General features: G+C 45.1%; 1 protein-coding gene across 1 annotated transcript in view; it reads right to left on the bottom strand.

Annotated features, from left to right (window-relative positions):
• The window catches only part of LOC135057194 (oocyte zinc finger protein XlCOF7.1-like), a 192,283-nt gene that overhangs the window by 88,753 nt on the left and 77,095 nt on the right, over positions 1–26,435 (bottom strand). Inside the window, exon 6 of the mRNA XM_063963090.1 lies at positions 18,389–19,203. Within this exon, the coding sequence (XP_063819160.1) occupies positions 18,389–19,203 (815 nt within the window). The remainder of the gene's footprint in view (positions 1–18,388; positions 19,204–26,435) is intronic.

The raw sequence follows: 26,435 nt of genomic DNA on the forward strand, positions 1-26,435 counted from the left end.
TGCAACCACCACAGAAGTGACACCCTTGTCTTTGGTGACAGGGTTATTCGCAGGTGCATCTGCAGATGCGACCCTGACCATTTGTCCAACAGATCCCTTTGGAATATTCTTGCATGGAATCTGCCGAATGGAATTGCTTCGTAAGAAGCCACCATTTTTCCCAGGACTCTTGTGCATTGATGTACTGACACTTTTCCTGGTTTTAGGAGGTTCCTGACCAGATCGGATAACTCCTTGGCTTTTCCCTCTGGAAGGAAAACCTTTTTCTGAACCGTGTCCAGAATCATTCCTAGGAACAGCAGACGAGTTGTCGGGATTAAATGGGATTTTGGAATATTCAGAATCCACCCGTGTTGTCTTAGCACCTCTTGAGATAGTGCTAAAGCTGTCTCCAGCTGTTCTCTGGACCTTGCCCTTATTAGGAGATCGTCCAAGTATGGGATAACTAATACGCCTTTTCTTCGAAGAAGAATCATCATCTCGGCCATTACCTTGGTAAAGACCCGAGGCGCCGTGGACAATCCGAACGGCAGCGTCTGAAACTGATAGTGACAGTTTTGAACAATGAACCTGAGGTACCCCTGGTGTGCGGGGTAAATCGGAACGTGCAGATACGCATCCTTGATGTCCAAGGATACCATAAAGTCCCCTTCTTCCAGGTTCGCTATCACTGCTCTGAGTGACTCCATCTTGAACTTGAACTTTTTTATGTAGAGGTTCAAGGACTTCAGATTTAGAATAGGCCTTACCGAGCCATCCGGCTTCGGTACCACAAATAGAGTGGAATAATACCCCTTTCCTTGTTGTAATAGGGGTACTTTGACTATCACCTGCTGAGCGTACAGCTTGTGAATGGCTTCCAACACCCTCTCCCTTTCGGAAGAGACGGTTGATAAGGCAGACTTCAGGAAACGATGAGGAGGATCCGTCTCTAATTCCAACCTGTACCCCTGAGATATTATCTGCAGGATCCAGGGGTCTACCTGCGAGTGAGCCCACTGCGCGCTGTAATTTTTGAGACGGCCCCCCACTGTCCCCGAGTCCGCTTGAGAGGCCCCAGCGTCATGCTGAGGTTTTTGCAGGAGCCGGGGAGGGCTTCTGTTCCTGGGAAGGAGCTGCCTGTTGGTGTCTCTTCCCTCTTCCTCTGCCTCGTGGCAGGTACGACAAGCCCTTTGCTCTCTTATTTTTGTAGGAGCGAAAAGGCTGCGGTTGAAAGGTCGGTGCCTTTCTCTGTTGGGGAGTGACTTGAGGTAAAAAAGTGGATTTCCCGGCAGTAGCCGTGGCCACCAAGTCTGATAGACCAACTCCAAATAACTCCTCCCCTTTATACGGCAAAACCTCCATGTGACGTTTTGAATCCGCATCGCCTGTCCACTGTCGTGTCCATAAGGCTCTTCTGGCTGAAATGGACATAGCACTCACCCGAGATGCCAGTGTGCAAATATCCCTCTGTGCATCACGCATATAGATAAATGCATCCTTTATTTGTTCTAACGACAGTAAAACATTGTCCCTATCTAGGGTATCAATATTTTCAATCAGGGATTCTGACCAAACTACTCCAGCACTGCACATCCAGGCAGTTGCTATAGCTGGTCGTAGTATAACACCTGCATGTGTGTATATATTCTTTTGAATAACTTCCATCTTTCTATCTGATGGATCCTTAAGTGCGGCCGTCTCAGGAGAGGGTAACGCCACTTGTTTGGATAAGCGTGTGAGCGCCTTGTCCACCTTAGGGGGTGTTTCCCAGCGCGCCCTAACCTCTGGCGGGAAAGGGTATAATGCCAATAACTTTTTTGAAATTATCAACTTTTTATCAGGAGCAACCCACGCTTCATCACACACGTCATTTAATTCTTCTGATTCAGGAAAAACTGTTTGTAGTTTTTTCACACCATACATAATACCCTGTTTTACGGTATCTGTAGTATCAGCTAAATGTAACGTCTCCTTCATTGCCAAAATCATATAACGTGTGGCCCTACTGGAAAATACGTTTGAATTTCTACCGTCGTCACTGGAATCAGTGCCCGTGTCTGGGTCTGTGTCGACCGACTGAGGCAAAGGGCGTTTTACAGCCCCTGACGGTGTTTGAGGCGCCTGGACAGGCATTAATTGATTGTCCGGCCGCCTCATGTCCTCAACTGACTGTTTAAGGGAAGATAAACCATCACGTAATTCCACAAATAAAGGCATCCATTCTGGTGTCGACCCCCTGGGGGGTGACATCTGCATATTTGGCAATTGCTCCGCCTCCACACCAATATCGTCCTCATACATGTCGACACCACGTACCGACACACACCGCAAACTCACAGGGAATGCTCTAATGAAGACAGGACCCACTAGCCCTTTTGGGGAGACAGAGGGAGAGTCTGCCAGCACACACCACAAAGCGCTATATATACAAGGGATATCCTTATATTAAGTGCTCCCTTATAGCTGCTTTAATATATATATATATAGCCATTAATGTGCCCCCCCTCTCTGTTTTACCCTGTTTCTGTAGTGCAGTGCAGGGGAGAGACCTGGGAGCCGTTCTGACCAGCGGAGCTGTGACAGAAAATGGCGCCGTGTGCTGAGGAGATAGGCCCCGCCCCTTTTTCGGCGGGTTCTTCTCCCGCTATTTTTCCAGTCAGGCAGGGGTTAAATATCTCCATATAGCCCCTATGGGCTATATGTGAGGTATTTTTAGCCTTGTATAAGGTTTATATTTGCCTCTCAGAGCGCCCCCCCCCAGCGCTCTGCACCCTCAGTGACTGCCCAGTGAAGTGTGCTGAGAGGAAAATGGCGCACAGCTGCAGTGCTGTGCGCTACCTTATGAAGACTGAGGAGTCTTCAGCCGCCGGTTTCCGGACCTCTTCACGCTTCAGCATCTGCAAGGGGGTCGGCGGCGCGGCTCCGGGACCGGACTCCACGGCTGGGCCTGTGTTCGATCCCTCTGGAGCTAATGGTGTCCAGTAGCCAAGCAGCAAATCCACTCTGCATGCAGGTGAGTTTACTACTTTCCCCCTAAGTCCCACGTTGCAGTGATCCTGTTGCCAGCAGGACTCACTGTAAAGAAAAAAACCTAAACTAAACTTTCTCTAAGCAGCTCTTTAGGAGAGCCACCTAGATTGCACCCTTCTCGTTCGGGCACAAAATCTAACTGGAGTCTGGAGGAGGGTCATAGGGGGAGGAGCCAGTGCACACCACCTGACCTAGTAAAGCTTTACTTTTTTGTGCCCTGTCTCCTGCGGAGCCGCTATTCCCCATGGTCCTTTCAGGAACCCCAGCATCCACTTAGGACGATAGAGAAAAATTTATATTTCCAGGACGGCTGGAGTCAGGAAAACTGACTCGCTTTTTATCCTGTAGGCACCCAACAAAATAGGTGCTCCTGCTTCTAAGCAGACTATTGCTCACTGAATTTGTAGCACAATTCAGCGGGAGCATTCTGCGGCTGAATTGCCGCATCCTAAATCAGTAAAAGCCCATTCCACGAGGAAAGTGGGCTCATCTTGAGCGGCTGCCCGAGGGGTCTCGGCTTTACAACTTTGCCGAGCTGCAACTTGGTCAGGGGCAAACACGTTTGCTAAATTCTACAAATTTGATACCCTGGCTGAGGAGGACCTTGAGTTCTCTCATTCGGTGCTGCAGAGTCATCCGCACTCTCCCGCCCGTTTGGGAGTTCCCAGCATCCACTAGGATGTCAGAGAAAATTAAGATTTTACTCACCAGTAAATCTATTTCTCGTAGTCCGTAGTGGATGCTGGGCGCCCATCCCAAGTGCGGATTGTCTGCAATACTTGTATGTAGTTATTGCCTAACTAAGGGTTATTGTTGAGCCATCTGTTGAGAGGCTCAGTTATATTTCATACTGTTAACTGGGTATAGTATCACGAGTTATACGGTGTGATTGGTGTGGCTGGTATGAGTCTTACCCGGGATTCAAAATCCTTCCTTATTGTGTCAGCTCTTCCGGGCACAGTATCCTAACTGAGGTCTGGAGGAGGGTCATAGTGGGAGGAGCCAGTGCACACCAGATAGTACCTAATCTTTCTTTTAGAGTGCCCAGTCTCCTGCGGAGCCCGTCTATTCCCCCATGGTCCTTACGGAGTTCCCAGCATCCACTACGGACTACGAGAAATAGATTTACCGGTGAGTAAAATCTTACCACCTAAAATCATCCAATTAGCAAAGTATGCAAAATAAAAAATAAAAATGTTATTTGGTTTAGTTACAGACTGAATGATGTGTTTCATGGCTGTTAAGCTTTCTCTCCTCAGCCAGAAGTACTGTGCACATTCTGTAACTAGTGTGCAATAAGTGGTTATTAATAATATATCAACATAGCACTGAATCTATGTTAATATATTAACAATCAGTGCATAAGCAGCTGCCTCCCCCAGATACACTGCACAATCACTGCAGCTGAATAACTCCATGAGTCCAGCACTGATCCTCCAGCACTGGCAACTCACTGATTCATGTGCAGTCTCTGCAACACATTCCACTACAGATGAGTCATGACTCATGTGCCGAGACACTGACTCCAGACACTTCACTGAACTGAGTCATGTGTCTCAACTCAGTTCAGTGAATCACTTTGCCCATGACTAGCTCCTACACAGCGCTGGGCGGCTCCATCAGTGAGGAGGCAGGGAGAGGGGCGGCTCCATCAGTGAGGAGGCAGGGAGAGGGGCGGCTCCATCAGTGAGGAGGCAGGGAGAGGGGCGGCTCCATCAGTGAGGAGACACGGATAGGGGCGGCTCCATCAGTGAGGTGCCGCTGCTGTCGTCTGTCAGAGTGACAGGCGCTGGCAGCCGGCATCAACAGCGCACATCAGAGCAAGGTCGCAGAGCGGGGAGAGCGCCTCTCTGACCCAGCGCCTCCCTGCTTTGCAGGACCTTGCTGAGCGGATAGCGCCGGCCCTGCCCCCATGATCCTGACTGCCTATGGACTTTCACTGCTGCCTATTTAAATGTTGGTCCCCATGCTTCAGTCATTTGTGTGCTTTTTCAGGCTTTGCACTTGTGCTTCTTGTCTGACAATCTACAGTTTACTGCCTGTCTGAGTATTAGCTATGGGGGTAATTCCAAGTTGATCGCAGCAGGAAATTTTTTAGCAGTTGGGCAAAACCATGTGCACTGCAGGGGGGGGCAGATATAACATGTGCAGAGAGAGTTAGATTTGGGTGTGGTGAGTTCAATCTGCAATCTAAATTGCAGTGTAAAAATAAAGCAGCCAGTATTTACCCTGCACAGAAATAAAATAACCCACCAAAATCTAACTCTCTCTGCAAATGTTATATCTGCCCTACCTGCAGTGCACATGGTTTTGCCCAACTGCTAAAAAATTTCCTGCTGCGATCAACTTGGAATTACCCCCTATGGCCCTCATTCCGAGTTGTTCGCTCGTTGCCGACTTTCTCTATATTGCGATTAGTCGCTTACTGCGCATGTGCATGGTTCGCAGAGCGCATGCGCCAAGTAAATTTGCTATGCAGTTAGGTATTTTACTCACGGCATTACGAGGATTTTTCTTCGTTCTGGTGATCGTAATGTGATTGACAGGAAGTGGGTGTTTCTGGGTCGGAAACTGGCCGTTTTATGGGTGTGTGTGAAAAACCGCTACCGTTTCTGGGAAAAAAGCGGGAGTGGCTGGAGAAACGGAGGAGTGTCTGGGCAAACGCTGGGTGTGTTTGTGACGTCAAACCAGGAACGAAACTGACTGAACTGATCGCAGTGGCAGAGTAAGTGTCGAGCTACTCGGAAACTGCAAAGAAATTTCTATTCGCAATTCTGCTAATCTTTCGTTCGCAATTCTATTAAGCTAAGATTCACTCCCAGAGGGCGGCGGCTTAGCGTGTGCAATGCTGCTAAAAGCAGCTAGCGAGCGAACAACTCGGAATGAGGGCCTATGTTCCAACATTTTCAGCCTTACCTGCAGCATCAGCATTTCCTTCATAACCTGTGTTCCAGTATTTCCTGCATTACTTGCGTTTCAGTATTTCCAGCATCACTGAATAGTATTGCTTAAGTTTGTAGAATAAAAGTATCAAACTACACACATAAACTTTGTATAATAGGGGTATTCTGAATATTGTTACATTGTTGGTGGTGCAATGTATCTAAACATGAAGAGGAAAGAAGACTTTCTGCTGGGGCACTTCTTTTCATAAAAATAGTAATTTTTTTTATATACATAAAAAAAAATTAAGACATACTAGGGCCTATTTATTAACATTTTTACTAAAATATTGTGAAAACGGGTGTTTTCACACCCTTTTCACATTATTTTAGTATCACCTGAATGTATTAAAGGGCATTTGGAGCAGTTTTCATGAAAAACTGCTCCGAAACCTTTGATTAACTTTTTTTTTAGTAAGCCACATCGCATTCCCCATACTTATAATGGGAAATGCGATCTGACCACATTTACTAAAAAAAAAAAAAAAAAAAGTGAAAAAATACCGCAGTGTGCCCTGTGATAATCTCTCCAGCTCAGGCTGGCGAGATCACAGGGCAGCACTGCGATAAGCACCCTTTTGCCCAGCTTTCAATGCCCCTGGGAAAGAGAAAGCTGAGCGGGACCAGGCTCCAGTGATCAGCTCTGTGTGTCCGATGGACACACAAGCTGATCACAGTGTAAAAAAAAAAAAAAGTTTTAAAAAAATAACATACTCACCTGTCCAGGGAGCCGGTGTCCGCTGCTCCGGTGAGCGTTGCCGGGGGCCGGGTCCCCCATATGCTGCAATGTGACCCCGGTGCAGTAAAGTGATGCTGCAAAACGGCAGCGCACCTTACAGCGCCGAGGGTCACAGCGCAGAAGAAGGACCCGGCAGCCTCCTGAAGCAGCACAGACCAGCTCCCTGGACAGGTGAGTATATTATCCTGCTGGGGGGGGCCATGGCATACAGGGGTAGTTGCGACGGGGGGGCGCGATCGGGCGGTGGCGGTAGTGGCGATGTCGTCAGGGGTGGCACATGCGCAGCAGGACATCTGGGTATTCTTTATGAAAAATACTCTGATGATGCTGCGAAGAGGCATCGCAGGGACAGAGCTTGACCGCAAGCTCTGTTCCTGCATGCGATAATTGATACATCCCTGCGATGTAATCCATTATCGCAGTGCGAGTTTGGGCGATTTTATCACCTATCATCCGCATCCTGATGGTGATAAATAGGACCCTAAGTCTCTCACAGGATTATTTGTAACTTGAAGAGAAAGACGAAGTTACCGCACAGGTTCAGATCGACCAACCCCCCATTGTAAATACTAACACATAGGGGGTAATTCCAAGTTGATCGCAGCAGGAATTTAGTTAGCAATTGGACAAAACCATGTGCAGTGCAGGGGAGGCAGATTTAACATGTGCAGAGAGAGTTATAGGCCCTACACACTTGGCGATATTCTGAAAGATATGAACGATCTCGTTCATAAATGAACGAGAACTCGTTCATATCTTTCAGTGTGGAGACTCCAGCGATGAACGATGCGCGGCCCCGCGCTCGTTCATCGCTGATCTCCCGTCGGCTGTGCATGCAGGCCAATATGGACGATCTCATCCATATTTGCCTGCACTTCAATGCAGCCGGGTGACGGGGGGAGTGAAGAAACTTCACTCCCCCCGTCACTGCCCCCCGCCGCCGGGTTGCTCGTCGGCCGTATCGGCCGTCGGGCACCTCGGCGGCGCATCGCCGAGTGTGTAGGGCCCCTTAGATTTGGGTGGGGTGTGTTCAATCTGCAATCGAATTTGCAGTGTAAAAATAAAGCAGCCAGTATTTACCCTGCACAGAAATAAAATAACCCACCCAAATCTAACTCTCTCTGCACATGTTATATCTGCCTCCCCTGCGGGACAATTAGCCCCGGTGAATCACCGGGGCTAATTGGATATCCCCCAATATCTCAAATTTAAAAGTATCTGCTTTATCAAATGAAATACAAGGTAAATTGGATGAATTCAAATTAAATTGATATATAGGTAGTATTTCATATGATAATACTAATCCTTGACATTTAAGAAATGATTGTGTCACATACACAGTCACTAGAACAGAGGTTCCCAAACTGTGTGCCGTGGCTCCCTGGGGTGCCTCGGGACACTTGCAGGGTTGCCCTGGGTTGGTGGTCCAGGACCAATTCAAATTATTCATGGTCAATATAATAGGCAAAACCAGTGCTGGTGGCTGCCAGTCATAAAATATGTGTCCAAACAGAAGCAAATCTTGTCCCTCACCACACAACTGATCCTAAGGATGACATATAAACGCGATCTACTTAATGTAATTTCTTTCTAAATTTCTCAATAAGAATTTTTTTGCCTAGGGGTGCCGTGAAAAAAATTCTGATATTCTAGGGCGCCGTGATTCAAAAGAGTTTGGAAACCACTGCACTAGAATATAAATCATGTGGTTGCTACACCTTCATCCTGAAGGAGATTAAAAGGAATTTCTACTAGAATCTGAGAAAGGCTTCTGAGCCCGCAGCAACACCGATGTTCCTGTTCCGTTCTGGCAACAATGTACTTCGACCTCACTGATTGTCTCAGTTAATATAGCTTACCAGTAACTGATATATTTTAACAACCTTTAGTTGATGCAGCAGACACATGTATCATTAACCTGTATTATTTGTATCTTATATTTTAATCTCTTTTGGTTTAGTAACTCTTTGAATATATTTTAGTCTGCAAATTGGGACAGTATGGATGGTGTAATGGCTAGCATTACTGTCTCACAGCACTGAGGTCCATGGGTTCGATTCCCACCATGACCCTAACTGTGCGGAGTTTATATATTTCTCCCTGTACTTGCATTGGTTTCCTCCCACAATCCAAAAATAAACTGGAAGGACAATTGGATCCCAACAAAAATTAACCCTAGTATGAATGTGTGCGCATGTTCATGTGGTAGGGAATATAGATTGTAAACTCCATTGGGGCAGGGACCGATGTGAATGGCCAAATATTCTCTGTAAAGCGCTGCGGAATATGTGTGCGCTATATAAATAAATCGGAATAATAATAATAATTCTGCATGTGAACAGCTCCAACTCGGGCAGTATGCTGTTCACATCTCCCACTATAATATTATTCAGTATTAGGCCAGTAATAGCACATACAATTCCTATGTGGTTATTAACTGCATGACATCTTAATGCAGATCGCATTCACTAGCTATGATATATTACTGAACATTAATGAATCACTGCACGTAAATGAAGGTTTTTAATATCCGTGGCGGTGAATGTGCTCAGTTTAGTAAGATTGAGGTCTAACAGCATTTCATATGAACACTAATAAGTCATTGCATGTAAACTGTGGTTTTAATCTCCTTTACAGAGAATGTATTCAGTACATACCCCTGGTTCTACTTCTCCTTCTCAGGTCTGAATTACCCCCACTGTGTGTCCAGGATCAGACAGTGGGAGTAATTCAGACCATGATCGCTGCTGTGCATTTTCACGCAGCGGGCGATCAGCGAATAACTGCACATGTGTATGCACCGCAATGTGCACGCACGTCAACCAACAATGGGCATCAGCGACAGGATGGTGCAAAAATTTCGATTGCATGGGCATTCGCAAGGTAATTGACAGGAAGAGGCCATTTGTGGGGGTAACAGACTGTTTACTGGGTGTGCCCAAGCCTTTTCAAGGAGGGTGTCCGACATCAGCTCCGGCCCCGATCTGCCCATTCTCATCGCACTGGAGGAGTAAGTCCTGGGCTGTGCAGAGACTGCACACACTGCATTTTTGCACCTTGGAGTACACATGCACAGCAAATTTACACTCCCCCTTGGGCGGCGTCTATCTGAATGCTGGACAGCAAAGTTAGCAGCCTAGCGATCAGGTCTGACTCACCCCCAGTGAACAGCGGAGTGAGATTCAAGGATGGATAGGATAGAGTTGAGTGAAGGAAGTAGATGGGGATCTGCTTTTACATGGAGATCCCATGACACCCTCCCTGTTGGCCTTATGCCAGTGCAAGAGTTCTAAAGCTCTCCACGTACTGAGAGTCCCTGAAATGATGTACAGGGAACAAAATAGCTCTATATAGATGATCTGTAGGTGTATGATCCAATGTTACAATATCGAGGATACACCTCTTATGCAAATTGGCTACAGAGCACTATATACAATGTAGTACACAGTAGCAGTCACACAAAGAGCAAAGTAGCTCTGTATATACAATTGATAGTCGTATACTACAGTTTTAGAACAGGAGGGTACGCAAGTTGTATAGGATTGCTAAGAGCAGTACAACATCTTGAGATTAGATATCCAGCAAAATAATTTATGTATTAAGTATAATATTTATCAGAGTGTGGGTGCCTGGGGATTCGATCTTGTGCACTAAGATCAAGAGATCCTCAGCAATGCAGGGGATCCTTGTAGGTAGGTGGTCATTGGACGCACGTTTCACCTATTAGGCTTGTTCACCAAGGTACTGTATGGTGTACTTACCGGTTTGCCACCACACAAATCTCCAGGGCCTGATAATAATGTGAACTAGGACACTACCATGGTTCATAAAATAAACTAGGGCACTACTACGGGGCATAACATTAAGCTCTACTATGGTTCAGAAAATGAACTAGGTCACTATTTTGGGGCACAAACAACTGCTGCGGAGAGTGGTCTCTAAAAGCAGTGGGATAGGGACCCCATCAAAATGTTGCTATGGGGCCCACAAAGTACTGGTTACGCCCCTGTATTTACCAGTTTGCCACCACACAAATCTCCAGGTCCGGATGGCTATACAGGAATGTACTTCCAAGTTGCTCCAGCGTGAGCTTACCCCAACTTTACTTGAGCTGTATGGCAAACTCTTTAGAGACAACCCTTCATATCCATCATTCGCAAATGCTTATACTGCTCTATTTCCAAAGACAGGAAAAGATCTGACTTCAGTGGAGTCAGATAGACCCATATTTGTTATTAAACGTTGACTTTATAATGTTTTAAAAAATAATAGCCAATAGGCTTCAATGTAAACGCCATGATTTCCTAACTCATCACCATATGGATTTTGTTCATAGTTGCCAGTCAGCAAGGGAAAAACAAAATGCTACTGCAGCTGTAATTGCTGCCCCACACTCTTAGGGGGGTATTCAATTAGTGTCGTAATCGAGGCAATTTACCACAATTGCCATTTTTGCAGTGAAAAATAATTTTTGCGGCCATGCGCGCTCCCACGATTCGCCCTATTCATATGCAAATTTGCTAACATGGGATTGCCGCGAAAATTGGTGCCGAAAATTAAAAATGGGTAAATCTGTCCATACCTCCCAAAAAGCTAAACTAACATCAGAAAAGAGCATACAAGTTTATTATGGGTTACAATAAAAGTATTTCTGGTACTTAAATTGGGTCAAATGGCTGTTATATGCCCCCCCCCCCAAAAAAAAAAATAATGTAAAAAATTATAGAAAGCTATTTTTTTCCAGCAAAATAAATGCTAAAATTAAGGTTGGGGTACATAAAAATGGGTATAAGTATATATTTGGGTAATTTTAGGGGACTTTCAAATAAAAAAGTGGAAACAGACCAATTACTCCCATCTGCAAGACTATAAACACTTGTCCTACTCATAAAGCACCCCAATATACCTGTCCCATACCTTGTACCCAAATTTCCATCACTTTGCACTTTTTCAACCCTAAAATGACATGTCATTGGGCATACAGATGCAAAGGTCGCTGCCCACCCTCTATCGGGTAAATATCACTAAAGCCATCTCATCTATTGTGATGGAGCTGGAGGGGTGAAGCCATCTCCTTTTGTCTAATTTAGGAAGAATAAAGTCTATTTTACGCTATCTGCATGACGGCTATTACGTCGGTTTTGGCTTTCAGTTAGAAATTTCTCTTTGGATCGTTTAGTAAATGATATCCCATTCTCAGCAGTATGTCCTATATCGGGATGATACGGACTACGCAGAGGACTTCTAAGGGATGTAGGAAACGGCTTCTAGCCCTTAGTGATAGTAATTTTGCAGAACTGGATTTCAGGTTCTCCACCCTCCTTGCAAACGTTCCAAAACCAATGATTCCATGTTTTTACCATGGACTGGATAGAAACTTCTGTAGATAGGGAGAGCTCAATCCCACAATTTTTTCATAAACCTTTTATTAAAGCATTACATCTGATAGATTTGAAGCAGGACAGTACATACAGAAAAACAAATGATCTTTCCTAATGTTCCACAGCATTACAAATAAACATAATGGCATAATTTGCCATATACATATGACAAACACACATTGAGATATCAGCTGAAGCCAACATTTAGTCCAAACAATAGTCAGGAATAGGAGGATCCCAGAGTCTGAGGGCCGCAGTGTCCCAGGAAGTCTACATGGGGGATCTCCCAACAGCAACCTAGTCTCATACCACCCCAGTGTGCATATGGAATAGGGTCCGAGTTTGCCGGAAGTGCGAGATGCAGTGTTTTTTAAAGCGCCAATCATTTACAAGGCAGAACCAACCTGGTTTGGCCTTGTAAATGATTGCCGCTGTAAGAAAATATCCAAGATCGGCCGGCATCCCACACAGACGGGCAAACTCGGACTCTATTACTTATGCTCCCGTGTCTCTAATCCTCCTTTGAAAATCTACTGGGAGGGTAATCACATAGCTCTCCCAAGTATCAAAGAATTTTGAGGCCTTTTTTTCTTTATCTAGTTGTCTCCAACCAATCTACCTGAAAGAGGTTATGCAATTTCCCCTTCACCGCTTGCTTGGTATGGTCACATCAGATGCGACCACACCAGGCTCGGCTTTCCCCAACATGGTCACATCTGATGTGACTAGCCAGAAAGCTCACTGTACAACTGCAGGAAGAGGGGGACTCAAGGACAGAAGCAGGGCCGGCTCCAGGCATATTCCAATAGAGCAGCCGCGCAGGGCGCCACCCTTAATGGGCGACACCATATTGGAGCCTGGTCCTGTGTGCGCCTCCATCAGCGTCCGCCTGTCCCGGCCCTATGGCCTATGGTAAACTACTCAGTGTGCGCTATGCGTGCTGTGCGGCTCCGGTGTCTGATGTCAGACACCGGCACCGCACTGAGTAGTTTTTAGCTTTAGTTCAACCCTCGGTTGGATGTCCACCTCCCTTCAGCTGGTGTTTATCATAACAACAGCGCTCGTCTCGTTAGTTGAGAAAATTAGGTCACTCTGGATACCCTCATTAGGTCACTCTGGATTTCCCTCATTTCCCCTATAGGACGGATAACACTATTAAAAACTATCAGGAAGTATTAGATCGCTTCCTCAGTCACTTGATGTTCAGGATACGGATGATTATTCTGTGTTGTCATGCGGTTGCCATGGAGACCCTTCCTGTTGACCAAATGTATTTTTGATATCTAGTGTTAATTTTATTAAGCTTTTAATAAAATGTATATATAAACTGCATAAAAGGAATATTTATATATATATATATATATATATATATATGCCTGCAAGTTGGGTCCGGCACTCAGCTGTATACAAAACACTTGCCACGGTGCCCTGGTTTTCATATGCAAAGAATTCCAAGATAGCCGGCACTCGTGGACTCAAAGAATGGACAATACTCAGGTAGTAAATGCCAACGTTTCGGGGTTGACAAAGGGAATAAAACCCCGAAACGTTGGCATTTACTACCTGAGTATTGTCCATTCTTTGAGTCCACGAGTGCCGGCTATCTTGGAATTCTCTATATATATATATATATATTACTGTTCAATTTGTAAATGTAGTAATGTTTAAACTATGATGTCCTTAATTGATGATGTCACAGGCTGAAAACATCTGATTGGTTGTTCCACCTTCAAATATCTTGTCCCTCAACACTCTAAGCATGTCTTGATAAAGGCCCATGAAGGGCCGAAACGCGTTGACCAGCTGAGAGTGTGGACTATCTTTTTATATCACCTAGGTATGAACTAAATTCTTTCTTCTGTACAATTTTTTAATGGAATTTTTTTATGGAATTTTGTTTTGTAAACTATCACCATCTTGCTGAGACCTGTGAGTGCACAGTCAACTTTTTGGATTTTGTTCTATTCTTCAATTTGTATTTTGTTCGTTTTTTACCTAATTTGTGTGAGGCTGTTTAATAAAATTAAAAACATCTTTGATGGATCTTTGCTGCTGAATCTGTTTATGGTGCTCACCTTGGGAAGTTCCACTTACGGGGATGTTAATCATGATGACCATATATACATTGTGGCTTTGAAAGAAACCCAGATACGTTTGAATACAGCGAATAGATTCTCCAGTGAGTAGGGTAAACCCCACATCTGAATTACGAATATACTCTTGAAGACAAAAGAAACCTTTGTGTGCTTCGATTGATCCTGTTGTTGTGTGAGTGGGGTACGCTTACTTACCAGATATGGGGTCTATTACATGTTGGTGCTCCATACACTGTGATGGATAAAGATACCTTTATATGTATGATACATCTCTTGAAGTGTGAGTCAGGGTACGCTCCTTGATTGGAATAGCCCACCACCTTTTGAACATCGTGTGTGATCATCACACAATAAGACTTGAGTTATTTTTCTTTGTATAAAAACTTTACTACACATACAGTGATCGCAAAAACGCGCTATGGCGCGTTTTTTACCCGTTTTTGAAGACACGGGACTCCAGTGTACAAAGTGGGAGGGTCCCTGGGGACGCGCTCCTCATTCCGCAAATCCGTAAGGGGGATTTGTTTGACTGACATGCTGGCCTCGTGGTGAATGCTATAAAGAGGAGGTGGAGCCAGTTTCCCCTCCTCTTTGGCGCCTGGCTGCTTGCGGAGGCCAGCTGACTCGCGGTGTCCGTAAGTGTATCGGTGGGACGGGGGTTGTCACAGGGATGAGAGGTGCTGGCAATGTGCAGGGATCGGCGTCCGTGATCTAGTGGCTAAAGCCGAGCAAAGTGACTGGGGCTTCCCGCGGTGACGTCTGAGGCAGTGGCCGCGCTGCCGCTCTTGCCTTTGATGTGTTCTCTCAAAGCAAGAGCAGCAGCGCGGCCACTGCCTCAGACGGCACCGCGGGAAGCCCCAGTCACTTTGCCCAGCTTTAGCCACTAGATCACGGACGCCGATCCCTGCTGACGTGGTGCGCTCGAATCCCGTGAGTCTGTCCGCTATGGCCACCCGGTGAACTTGGTGGCGGTAATGTATAGCTGCGGCCGTGACGCGTGTTAGTCACGGCCGTGTCAGTCACTATGCCTTGGTTTGCTGACTGGTGTCCGGGGTTCCCGCCGGGAGACTAAGTGGTCAGTAATTGCAGGCGCTGTAAAGGTTCCTTGGCTGGCGTCTTCGGAGGGAGGGGGGCTGGAGCTGTGGTCGGCTGTTTTTCCCCATCACCACAGGTTATGTGGTGAATCACCACATAACCTGTGGTGATGGAGAAAAACACAGCCGACCACTAACAGCTGAATTGCCTGATAGTTGGGGGGGGGGGGGGAAGGGAGAGGGGAGGGAGGAGAGAGCTGGAGAGAAGAAGAGACGGAGAGAGAACGCTGTGGGTCCAGCGTTAGTGTGATAGAGGGGGCTGCTGACACTGTTAATTGGGGCAACTCTTGTGGGTGACCCCAATTAACTTCGCACAGCCAATCAGGAGAGTGCCATGACATGGCGCTCCCTGATTGGCTGGAGGGACCTTCACTGACAGAGGTCATGGGAGTCCCGCCAGTCGGGGAAGGGGGTTCCATGTGTAAACATGGAACCCCTTGAAGTGCGTGGTTCGGGTTATTCGTTTTTTATATTTTATTTTAAACAAGTCCCTGGATTACAACGTTAAAGAAGAGGGCCGACACTGGATTGTTTGTGAGTATAATTTGATTTTTACAGGTAATTCGTGGATTCTATGTGCTCTAACAGGCGCAATGTGTATACTGACGTGCTCTGCCTGGCGCAATGTGTATAATAATCTGCTCTGCCTGGCGCAATGTGTATAACGTGCTCTACCTGGCGCAATGTGCATAATAACGTGCTCTGCCTGGCGCAATGTGCATAATAACGTGCTCTGCCTGGCGCAATGTGCATAATAACGTGCTCTGCCTGGCGCAATGTGCATAATAACGTGCTCTGCCTGGCGCAATGTGCATAATAACGTGCTCTGCCTGGCGCAATGTGTATAATAACGTGCTCTGCCTGGCGCAATGTGCATGATAACGTGCTCTGCCTGGCGCAATGTGTATAATAACGTGCTCTGCCTGGCGCAATGTGCATGATAACGTGCTCTGCCTGGCGCAATGTGCATAATAACGTGCTCTGCGTGGCGCAATGTGCATAATGTGCTCTGCCTGGCGCAATGTGCATAATAACGTGCTCTGCCTGGTGCAATGTGCATAATAACGTGCTCTGCCTGGCGCAATGTGTATGATAACGTGCTCTGCCTGGCGCAATGTGCATGATAACGTGCTCTGCCTGGCGCAATGTGCATGATAACGTGCTCTGCCTGGCGCAATGTGCATGATAACGTGCTCTGCCTGGCGCAATGTGCATAATAACGTGCTCTGCCTGGCGCAATGTGTATAATAACGTGCTCTGCCTGGCGCAATGTGTATAATAACGTGCTCTGCCTGGCGCAATGTGCATAATAACGTGCTCTGCCTGGCGCAATGTGTATAATAACGTGCTCTGCCTGGCGCAATGTGCATGATAACGTGCTCTGCCTGGCGCAATGTGCATGATAACGTGCTCTGCCTGGCGCAATGTGTATAATAACGTGCTGTACCTGGCGCAAAGTGTATAATGTGCTCTGCCTGGCGCAAAGTGTATAATGTGCTCTGCCTGGCGCAATGTGTATAATAACGTGCTGTACCTGGAGCAAAGTTTATAATGTGCTCTGCCTGGCGCAAAGTGTATAATGTGCTCTGCCTGGCGCAATGTGTATAATAACGTGCTGTACCTGGAGCAAAGTGTATAATGTGCTCTGCCTGGCGCAATGTGTATAATAACGTGCTGTACCTGGAGCAAAGTGTATAACATGCTGTACCTGGAGCAAAGTGTATAACGTGCTGTACCTGGAGCAAAGTGTATAAAGTGCTCTGTCGCAGTGTGTATAGGAGGTTTTACCTGGTGCAATGTGTATAAGCGGCACTACTGTGTGGTGTAATGTAAAGTGGCACTATTATGTGGTCACGACCCGTCCCCATGAAGCAACACCCCTAAAAAAAAATTGCCGCGCCTTCGGCACGCATCGCCTGTGCTTTCCAGTCTGGTAGGTGGAGCACCAATTCACTATCTGCCAAAGGCCACCAAAATGTCTAGTTACACCTGTGGTGCAGGGTGTCCTGCATGCTACACAGCCCAGCAGCACTGTCACCCCATCACCTTCACCTTGCAACACTTTTGTAGTGTCCAAACAAGATTAAGATTAATACGAACCTTCATTCCAATGGGACCCAGAAAAAGACCGGTAGGACCCCAATTTTTAGAAGTGAGGGGTCCCTGGGACCCACTTTTTTTTTGGCTCAGCGCGATCACTGACATATATATGTCATTATCTTTTTACATCCTGACATCACCTTGCGAGAGGACACCTGGCCAAGAAGAAAAGGTTCCTGAACGGTGTAACAGAGATCCTTTCCATCAACAATCACAGAGATGTATTCCATATTTTAAAACTGTATTTTGAATTGTTAAAAAGCATCTTCCATTTGAGTCCTACAAATTGTGGTGTAGCATAAAAATGTGTACCCAATATAACAACATGGGCCCTCATTCCGAGTTGTTCGCTCGCAAGCTGCTTTTAGCAGCATTGCACACGCTAAGCCGCCGCCTACTGGGAGTGAATCTTAGCTTATCAAAATTGCGAACGAAAGATTCACAATATTGCGAACGAAAGATTCGCAATATTGCGAAAAGACTTCTCTGTGCAGTTTCTGAGTAGCTCGAGACTTACTCTTCCAGTGCGATCAGTTCAATGCTTGTCGTTCCTGGTTTGACGCCACAAACACACCCAGCGTTCGCCCAGACACTCCTCCGTTTCTCCAGCCACTCCCGCGTTTTTCCCAGAAACGGTAGCGTTTTTTCACACTCCCATAAAACAACCAGTTTCCGCCCAGAAACACCCACTTCCTGTCAATCACACTCCGATCTCCAGAACGAAGAAAAAACCTTGTAATGCCGTGAGTAAAATACCAATCTTCATAGCAAATTTACTTGGCGCAGTCGCAGTGCGAACATTGCGCATGCGCAGTTAGCGGAAAATCGCTGCGATGCGAAGAAAATTACCGAGCGAAAACTCGGAATGACCACCATGGTCCATTATTACTGTGGAGAGTGGTGCCAATATCTAACAGAGTAAAGAAAACACAATAAGTTTCACCCGAGTGATCTATTCCAGTCTTTTATTAATGACATCCATTCCAATTGTCTGCATACGATTAACTTAATTAACTCATGGATATGTTTTTCTACTGTGTAAAATATCATGTCTAAGAAGATTGGATTTCTGTATAAAACATTTCCCACACTCAGAACAGGTAAATGGTTTCTCACCTGTGTGACTTCTCTGATGTCTAACTAGACATGATTTCTGTGTAAAACATTTCCCACACTCAGAGCAGGGAAATGGTTTCTCACCAGTGTGACTTTTCTGATGTATAACAAGATGCGACTTCTGAGTATAACATTTCCCACACTCAGAACATGAAAATGGCTTCTCACCTGTGTGACTTCTCTGATGTTTAACAAGAACTGATAACTGTGTGAAACATTTCCCACACTCAGAGCATGGAAATGGCCTCTCACCTGTGTGAATTCTTTCATGTTTAACAAGATGTGATTTAAATGCAAAACATTTGCCACACTCAGAACATGAAACTGGTTTCTCACCTGTGTGACTTCCCTGATGCGTAACAAGAGCTGATTTCTTTGTAAAACATTTCCCACACTCAGAGCATGGAAATGGCCTCTCATTTGTGTGACTTCTCTTATGTGTAACAAAAGCTGATTTCTGTGTAAAACATTTCCCACACTTAGAAGAGGGAACTATTTTATCAGGTGTATGAGCAACACTTTGTGTAACAAAAACTGAGGTATCAGGAGAACTTTCCTCGCGATTACAGGGGTCTGATGATATATCTGCATTGTGAGGCACAGAGTGTATATTTAGCATAACAAGATTGCTTCCTGGAGAATCTTGTGTAATGTTATTTTCTATTTTAATGTCTGCAGATAAGATGAGATATTCTTCCAAGGCACTCCCGCTTGTGCGTCCATCTGATGGAAATAAAAATAAGATTTTAAACCTACCGGTAAATCTTTTTCTCGTAGTCCGTAGAGGATGCTGGGACTCCGTAAGGACCATGGGGATAGAGGGGCTTCGCAGGAGACATGGGCACTCCAAGAAAGACTTTGGATCTGGGTGTGCACAGGCTCCTCCCTCTATGCCCCTCCTCCAGACCTCAGCTAGAGAAACTGTGCCCAGAGGAGACGGACAGTACGGGGAAAGGATTTTTGTTAATCTAAGGGCAAGATTCATACCAGCCACACCAATCACACCGTATAACCTGTGATATACTATCCAGTTAACAGTACGAAACAACAACATATCATCGGTCCAAAACCGACGAAACTATAACATAACCCTTATGAAAGCAATAACTATATACAAGTCTTGCAGAAGTAGTCCGCACTTGGGACGGGCGCCCAGCATCATCTACGGACTACGAGAAAAAGATTTACCGGTAGGTTTAAAATCTTATTTTCTCTAACGTCCTAGAGGATGCTGGGACTCCCTAAGGACCATGGAGATTATACCAAAGCTCCCAAACGGGCGGGAGAGTGCGGATGACTCTGCAGCACCGATTGAGCAAACAGGAGGTCCTCCTCAGCCAGGGTATCAAACTTATAGAACTTTGCAAAGGTGTTTGACCCCGACCAAGTAGCAGCTCGGCACAGCTGTAGTGCCGAGACCACTCGGGCAGCCGACCAAGACGAGCCCACCTTCCTAGTGGAATGGGCCTTAACTGATTTTGGTAACGGCAATCCTGCCGTAGAATGCGCCTGCTGAATCGTGTTACAGATCCAGCGAGCAATAGTCTGCTTTGAAGCAGGGCCGCCAACCTTGTTGGCTGCATACAGGACAAACAGTGCTTCTGTTTTTCTGATCCTAGCCGTTCTGGCCACGTAAATCTTCATAGCCCTGACCACATCAAGGCACTCGGAATCCTCCAAGTCACGTGTAGCCACAGGCACGACAATAGGTTGGTTCATATGAAAAGATGAGACCACCTTACGTAGGAATTGAGGACGGGTCCGCAATTCCGCTCTATCCATATGGAAAACCAGATAGGGGCTTTTATGTGATAAAGCCGCTAATTCCGAAACTCGCCTAGCCGAAGCCAAGGCTAACAACATGACCACCTTCCAAGTGAGATATTTCAACTCCACTGTTTTAAGTGGTTCAAACCAATGTGACTTAAGAAAACTTAACACCACGTTAATGTCCCAAGGCGCCACCAGAGGTACAAAAGGAGGCTGAATATGCAGTACTCCCTTCACAAAAGTCTGTACTTCAGGCAGAGAGGCCAATTCCTTTTGAAAGAAAATGGATAAGGCCGAAATCTGAACTTTAATGAAGCCTAATTTTAGGCCCAAATTCACTCCAGTTTGTAGGAAGTGAAGAAAACGGCCTAGATGGAATTCTTCCGTAGGAGCATTCCTGGCCTCACACCAAGAAACATATTTTCTCCATAATCGGTGATAATGTGTAGATGTCACGTCCTTCCTAGCCTTTAGTAGCATAGGAATGACCTCATCCAGAATACCTTTTTCCGCTAGGATCTGGCGTTCAACCGCCATGCCGTCAAACGCAGCCGCGGTAAGTCTTGGAACAGACAGGGACCCTGTTGCAACAGGTCCTGTCTTAGAGGAAGAGGCCACGGATTTTCTGTGAGCATTTCCTGCAGATCCGGAAACCAGGTCCTTCGTGGCCAATCTGGAACAATGAGTATTGTTCTCACTCCTCTTTTTCTTATTATTCTCAACACCTTGGGTATGAGAGGAAGAGGAGGAAATACATAGACCGACTGGAACACCCACGGTGTCACTAGGGCGTCCACAGCTACCGCCTGAGGGTCTCTTGACCTGGCGCAATACCTTTGTAGCTTTTTGTTGAGACGGGACGCCATCATGTCTATTTGGGGCAGTCCCCACGGACTTGCAATCTGTGCGAAGACTTCCTGATGAAGTCCCCACTCTCCCGGATGCAGGTCGTGTCTGCTGAGGAAGTCTGCTTCCCAGTTGTCCACTCCCGGAATGAACACTGCTGACAGTGCGCTTACATGATTCTCAGCCCAGCGAAGAATTCTGGTGGCTTCCGCCATCGCCACTCTGCTCCTTGTGCCGCCTTGGCAGTTTACATGAGCTACTGCGGTGACGTCTGACTGGATCAGAACTGGTTGGTCGCGAAGTAAGGTCTCCGCTTGACATAGGGCGTTGTATATGGCCCTTAGTTCCAGGATGTTGATGTGAATACAAGTTTCTTGACTTGACCAAAGGCCTTGGAAATTTCTTCCCTGTGTGACTGCTCCCCAACCTCGGAGGCTCGCGTCCGTGGTCACCAGGATCCAATCCTGAATGCCGAACCTGCGGCCCTCTAGAAGGTGAGCACTCTGCAGCCACCACAGGAGAGATACTCTGGCCCTGGGGGACAGGGTGATCCGCTGATGTATGTGCAGATGTGACCCGGACCATTTGTCCAATAGGTCCCATTGGAAAGTCCTTGCATGGAACCTGCCGAAGGGAATGGCTTCGTATGTCGCCACCATTTTTCCCAGGACTTGAGTGCAATGATGTACTGACACTTGTTTCGGCTTCAACAGGATCTTGACTAGAGTCATGAGTTCCTGCGCTTTTTCTATCGGAAGAAAAACCCTTTTCTGGTCTGTGTCCAGAATCATGCCCAAGAAGGGCAGGCGGGTCGTAGGATTCAGCTGCAACTTTGAAATATTGAGAATCCAGCCATGTCGCTGTAACACCTTCAGTGAAAGGGATACGCTGTTCTGCAACTTCTCCCGTGATCTCGCTTTTATGAGGGGATCGTCCAAGTACGGGATAATTGTGACACCCTGCTTGCGCAGTAGCACCATCATTTCCGCCATTACCTAGGTGAAAATTCTCGGGGCCGTGGAAAGCCCAAACGGCAACGTCTGAAATTGGTAAGGACAGTCCTGTACCGCAAATCTCAGGTACGCCTGATGAGGATGATATATGGGAACATGCAGGTATGCATCCTTTATGTCCAGAGATACCCTAAAATCCCCCCCTTCCAGGCTGGCGATGACCGCTCTGAGCGATTACATCTTGAACTTGAACCGTTTTAAGTAAAGGTTCAGGGATTTTAAATTCAAAATGGGTCTGACCGAACCGTCCGGTTTCGGGACCGCAAACAGAGTTGAATAGTACCCCTTCCCTGAAGAAATAACAAGTGGAAGGGAGATCAAAGGCGCTGCTATACAAGTGACAAATATAATAAACAAAATTTGTATAATATACTTGCAAAACCTTGTGGTCCTTCGTTAATCTTTTTTTCATATAAATCCAGTAATTACCAGATGTTTACATGCAAAGAACAAAAATAAACAACAAATGTGTAGTAATATCTACAATAAGTTCAATTTTTTGTGTGTTCTCCGATGAAGCAGAGCCCTGTGATGTGGAAGTTTTTCTTGATAGGAGATAAGGATAGTTTCTCACCACCACTTCACAAACATAGGTACACGTACCAAAACTCACTTAGAGTTAAATATCACCATACGCATAAAGGTTTCTTTTATACTTCTACTTAAGACACGTGAAACAAGATCCGTTCAACGAAAACGTACCACACTCACGTTTTCAGCAGATGGTATCCCACACGTAGCGGTTTCTTTGAATAGATGAATAACTCTTCTCTTCCATAAAGAATTAGTTTATTGGTGCGTGATAACAAATTTTAAAAATAATTCATAAAAACAAATCTCCTTAAATAATTACCAAAAAAATCAGGATAGAGCAAAATGTGTGTCAGAATGGAAAATGACAATCACAAGTGAATTCCGGACTTACACTTGCGAACACAAATGCTGCATATTACCTTGATTTGGTATCGATATAGGAGAATTAAAAAGCACTGTCTGATATCACCAACGCCGTTTCGACACAAGGTCTTTTTCAAGGTGGATGCTCAGACAGTGACTGACAAACATATTTATACCAGTGAACAGGAAATGGAAATGCATCATGGGTAACTTGAATAAAAATGTATAGTTGCGATGTTTTATTGTACTTTCCTCTGCTTGTTACAACTACATTAAATAATGATGCTCACCCAACTAATGAATTTCATTTTCATATCTATTTTATATACTTAGGAGCGCATCGTGGTCGCGGCCAGCCGCACTTCCGCGTTCCACGATGCGTTCCATAGTCCGGAAATGGGCTGCGATCACGTGACCGCTGCTTCCTTTCTCACAAGGAGCAGAGTGGCCGATCAACGTGATCGCGCCCTGTTAGCTTCATGCGCCTCAGGATGCGTTCCAGCACCCGGAAATCAGCCACGGGCACGTGACAGACATCCTCCCCTTTCACGGGGAATGATGCTTACCGTGTCCCGGTTGCCAGGCAACAACAGAAACAGAAAGGGGGATATAATGATGGATCTCGCATTGCGTTCCAGTAACCGGAAATAGATAGTGAACACTGCTCCTTCTTACCCTTTCACAGCAAATAAATATACATATATGTCTAAATCACTTTCATTCAATATAATACAATTGTGAGCCTTGCTCTAAGACTGCCGATTATAAAAATAATATTAATTTAAAATAATGCTGTTAAAAATACTATGATAAATAGACACGGCAAGATTACATGCACCTCTAATTGATATACAGTATAATTAAAATGGAGATATATTCTACAGATGTAAACATACAACCTATCAGTGAACATACTTTATGAGCAGTTTAAGAAGATGATGGTGACAGGACAGATTAATTACATAAACCATTTAAGCTCGAAGTCTGAATTCAAGCCGCAAGGGACAAGTGTATTTAATTTAAAAATCCACTGCATCTCAGCCTTTGCGAGGTTAGTCTCTAAGTCCCTGTCCCTCCAATTAGATTTAATTTGCTGAATTCCCATAAATGATAATATTTTTGATGTTGCACAGTTATGTTTTTTAGCAAAATGGTCAGAGAGGGAGTGGGTCTGCAATCCCTTTTTTACATTACGTATATGCTCAGCGATCCTTGTTTTTAATGCTCTCCCTGTCCTGCCTACATACAACAAACCACAATCGCATTTTATTAAATAAATGACATTAATTGTGTGGCACGTAATGAAATTATTTATCTCGTAATTTACGTTATTGACTGAAAAACTGGTTATTTTTGATTTTTCTGAAGATATCGTTCTACATGCGATGCATGTGCCGCACCTATGAAAGCCTTTAGTGCGTATGGGATTGGAAGAGGTGAATGGTAATGCACTTCTTACCAATGCACTCTTTAGGTTATTTCCTCTTCTATAAATAAATCTCGGTTGGGTAGGGATAATGTCTTTCAACACTGGATCCCTTAAAAGCAGATGCCAGTGCTGGCGAATTATATACTCCTGTTTTTTATAGTTCGCCCCAAAACCGGATATAAAGGCCCATTCCGCATGGTTATTGGTGGATTTATTTTTTTCTTTTTTCAAGATTTCTTTCCTGTCAAGCCTTTCTACTTCTTCTTCCGCCTTCAAAAGCAGCTTTGGATCATAGCCCTTTTTCAAAAATTTATTTTTCATTTCTTTCTTCTGATTAATGTAGTGCTGGGGTTCGCTGCAATTCCTTTTTAACCTCAGGAATTGTCCTTTTGGGATTCCTCTAATCCATTGAGGATGATGTTGACTTGAAAATGGTAGGAGGCTATTTGAGTCCGTTGGTTTCGTGTAACCCTTTGTATGTATGGCGTCATCCTTAATATAGATGGTCAAGTCTAGGAAATTGATTTTCTCTTGACTTATATCAAAGGTTAACGTTATATTCACAATGTTGGTATTCAAATCTTTGCATAGTTTTTCCAAATTCTCTCGATCTCCTTTCCATACAAAGATGATATCGTCGATGTACCTAAACCATGACACCAAGTCCGCACCGGCCAGCGAATGGTTGTATACTGAATCTTCCTCCCACTTAGACATGAAGAGGTTCGCATAGCTCGGTGCGAACTTGGTGCCCATGGCAGTCCCGACTTTCTGCAAAAAATATTCCCCATTGAAAAAGAAATAGTTATTTTCAAGTACAAATTGAATACTTTCTAAAAGTTGGTGATATCAGACAGTGCTTTTTAATTCTCCTATATCGATACCAAATCAAGGTAATATGCAGCATTTGTGTTCGCAAGTGTAAGTCCGGAATTCACTTGTGATTGTCATTTTCCATTCTGACACACATTTTGCTCTATCCTGATTTTTTTGGTAATTATTTAAGGAGATTTGTTTTTATGAATTATTTTTAAAATTTGTTATCACGCACCAATAAACTAATTCTTTATGGAAGAGAAGAGTTATTCATCTATTCAAAGAAACCGCTACGTGTGGGATACCATCTGCTGAAAACGTGAGTGTGGTACGTTTTCGTTGAACGGATCTTGTTTCACGTGTCTTAAGTAGAAGTATAAAAGAAACCTTTATGCGTATGGTGATATTTAACTCTAAGTGAGTTTTGGTACGTGTACCTATGTTTGTGAAGTGGTGGTGAGAAACTATCCTTATCTCCTATCAAGAAAAACTTCCACATCACAGGGCTCTGCTTCATCGGAGAACACACAAAAAATTGAACTTATTGTAGATATTACTACACATTTGTTGTTTATTTTTGTTCTTTGCATGTAAACATCTGGTAATTACTGGATTTATATGAAAAAAAGATTAACGAAGGACCACAAGGTTTTGCAAGTATATTATACAAATTTTGTTTATTATATTTGTCACTTGTATAGCAGCGCCTTTGATCTCCCTTCCACTTGTTATTTCTTCACTTGTATCCCTTTTGTGATCTGGATTTGGGCAGATCATAGGAAGGTTAGGATTGGGCAGCTAGCTTTTGCGCCAGAACTCACACACATTTATAATTTAGTACCCCTTCCCTCTCTGAAGCAGGGGAACCTTGGCCACCAATTGTTGAAGACACAATTTGTGAATCGCATGTAACACTATCTCCCTTTCCAGGGGAGAAGTTGGTAGCGCCGATTTGAAAAACCGGCGAGGAGGCACCTCTTCGAATTCCAGCTTGTATCCCTAGGAAACAATTTCTATTGCCCAGGGATCCACCTGTGAGTGAACCCAGATGTGGCTTAAAAGTCGAAGACGTGCCCCCACTGGAGCGGATTCCCTCAGGGGAGCCCCAGCCTCATGCGGTGGATTTTTACAGAGGCCGGGGAGGACTTCTGTTCCTGGGAACTAGCTGTGTTGTGCAGCTTTTT

This window comes from Pseudophryne corroboree, chromosome 3 (genome assembly GCF_028390025.1).
Source record: "Pseudophryne corroboree isolate aPseCor3 chromosome 3, aPseCor3.hap2, whole genome shotgun sequence".
Lineage (NCBI taxonomy): Eukaryota > Metazoa > Chordata > Amphibia > Anura > Myobatrachidae > Pseudophryne > Pseudophryne corroboree.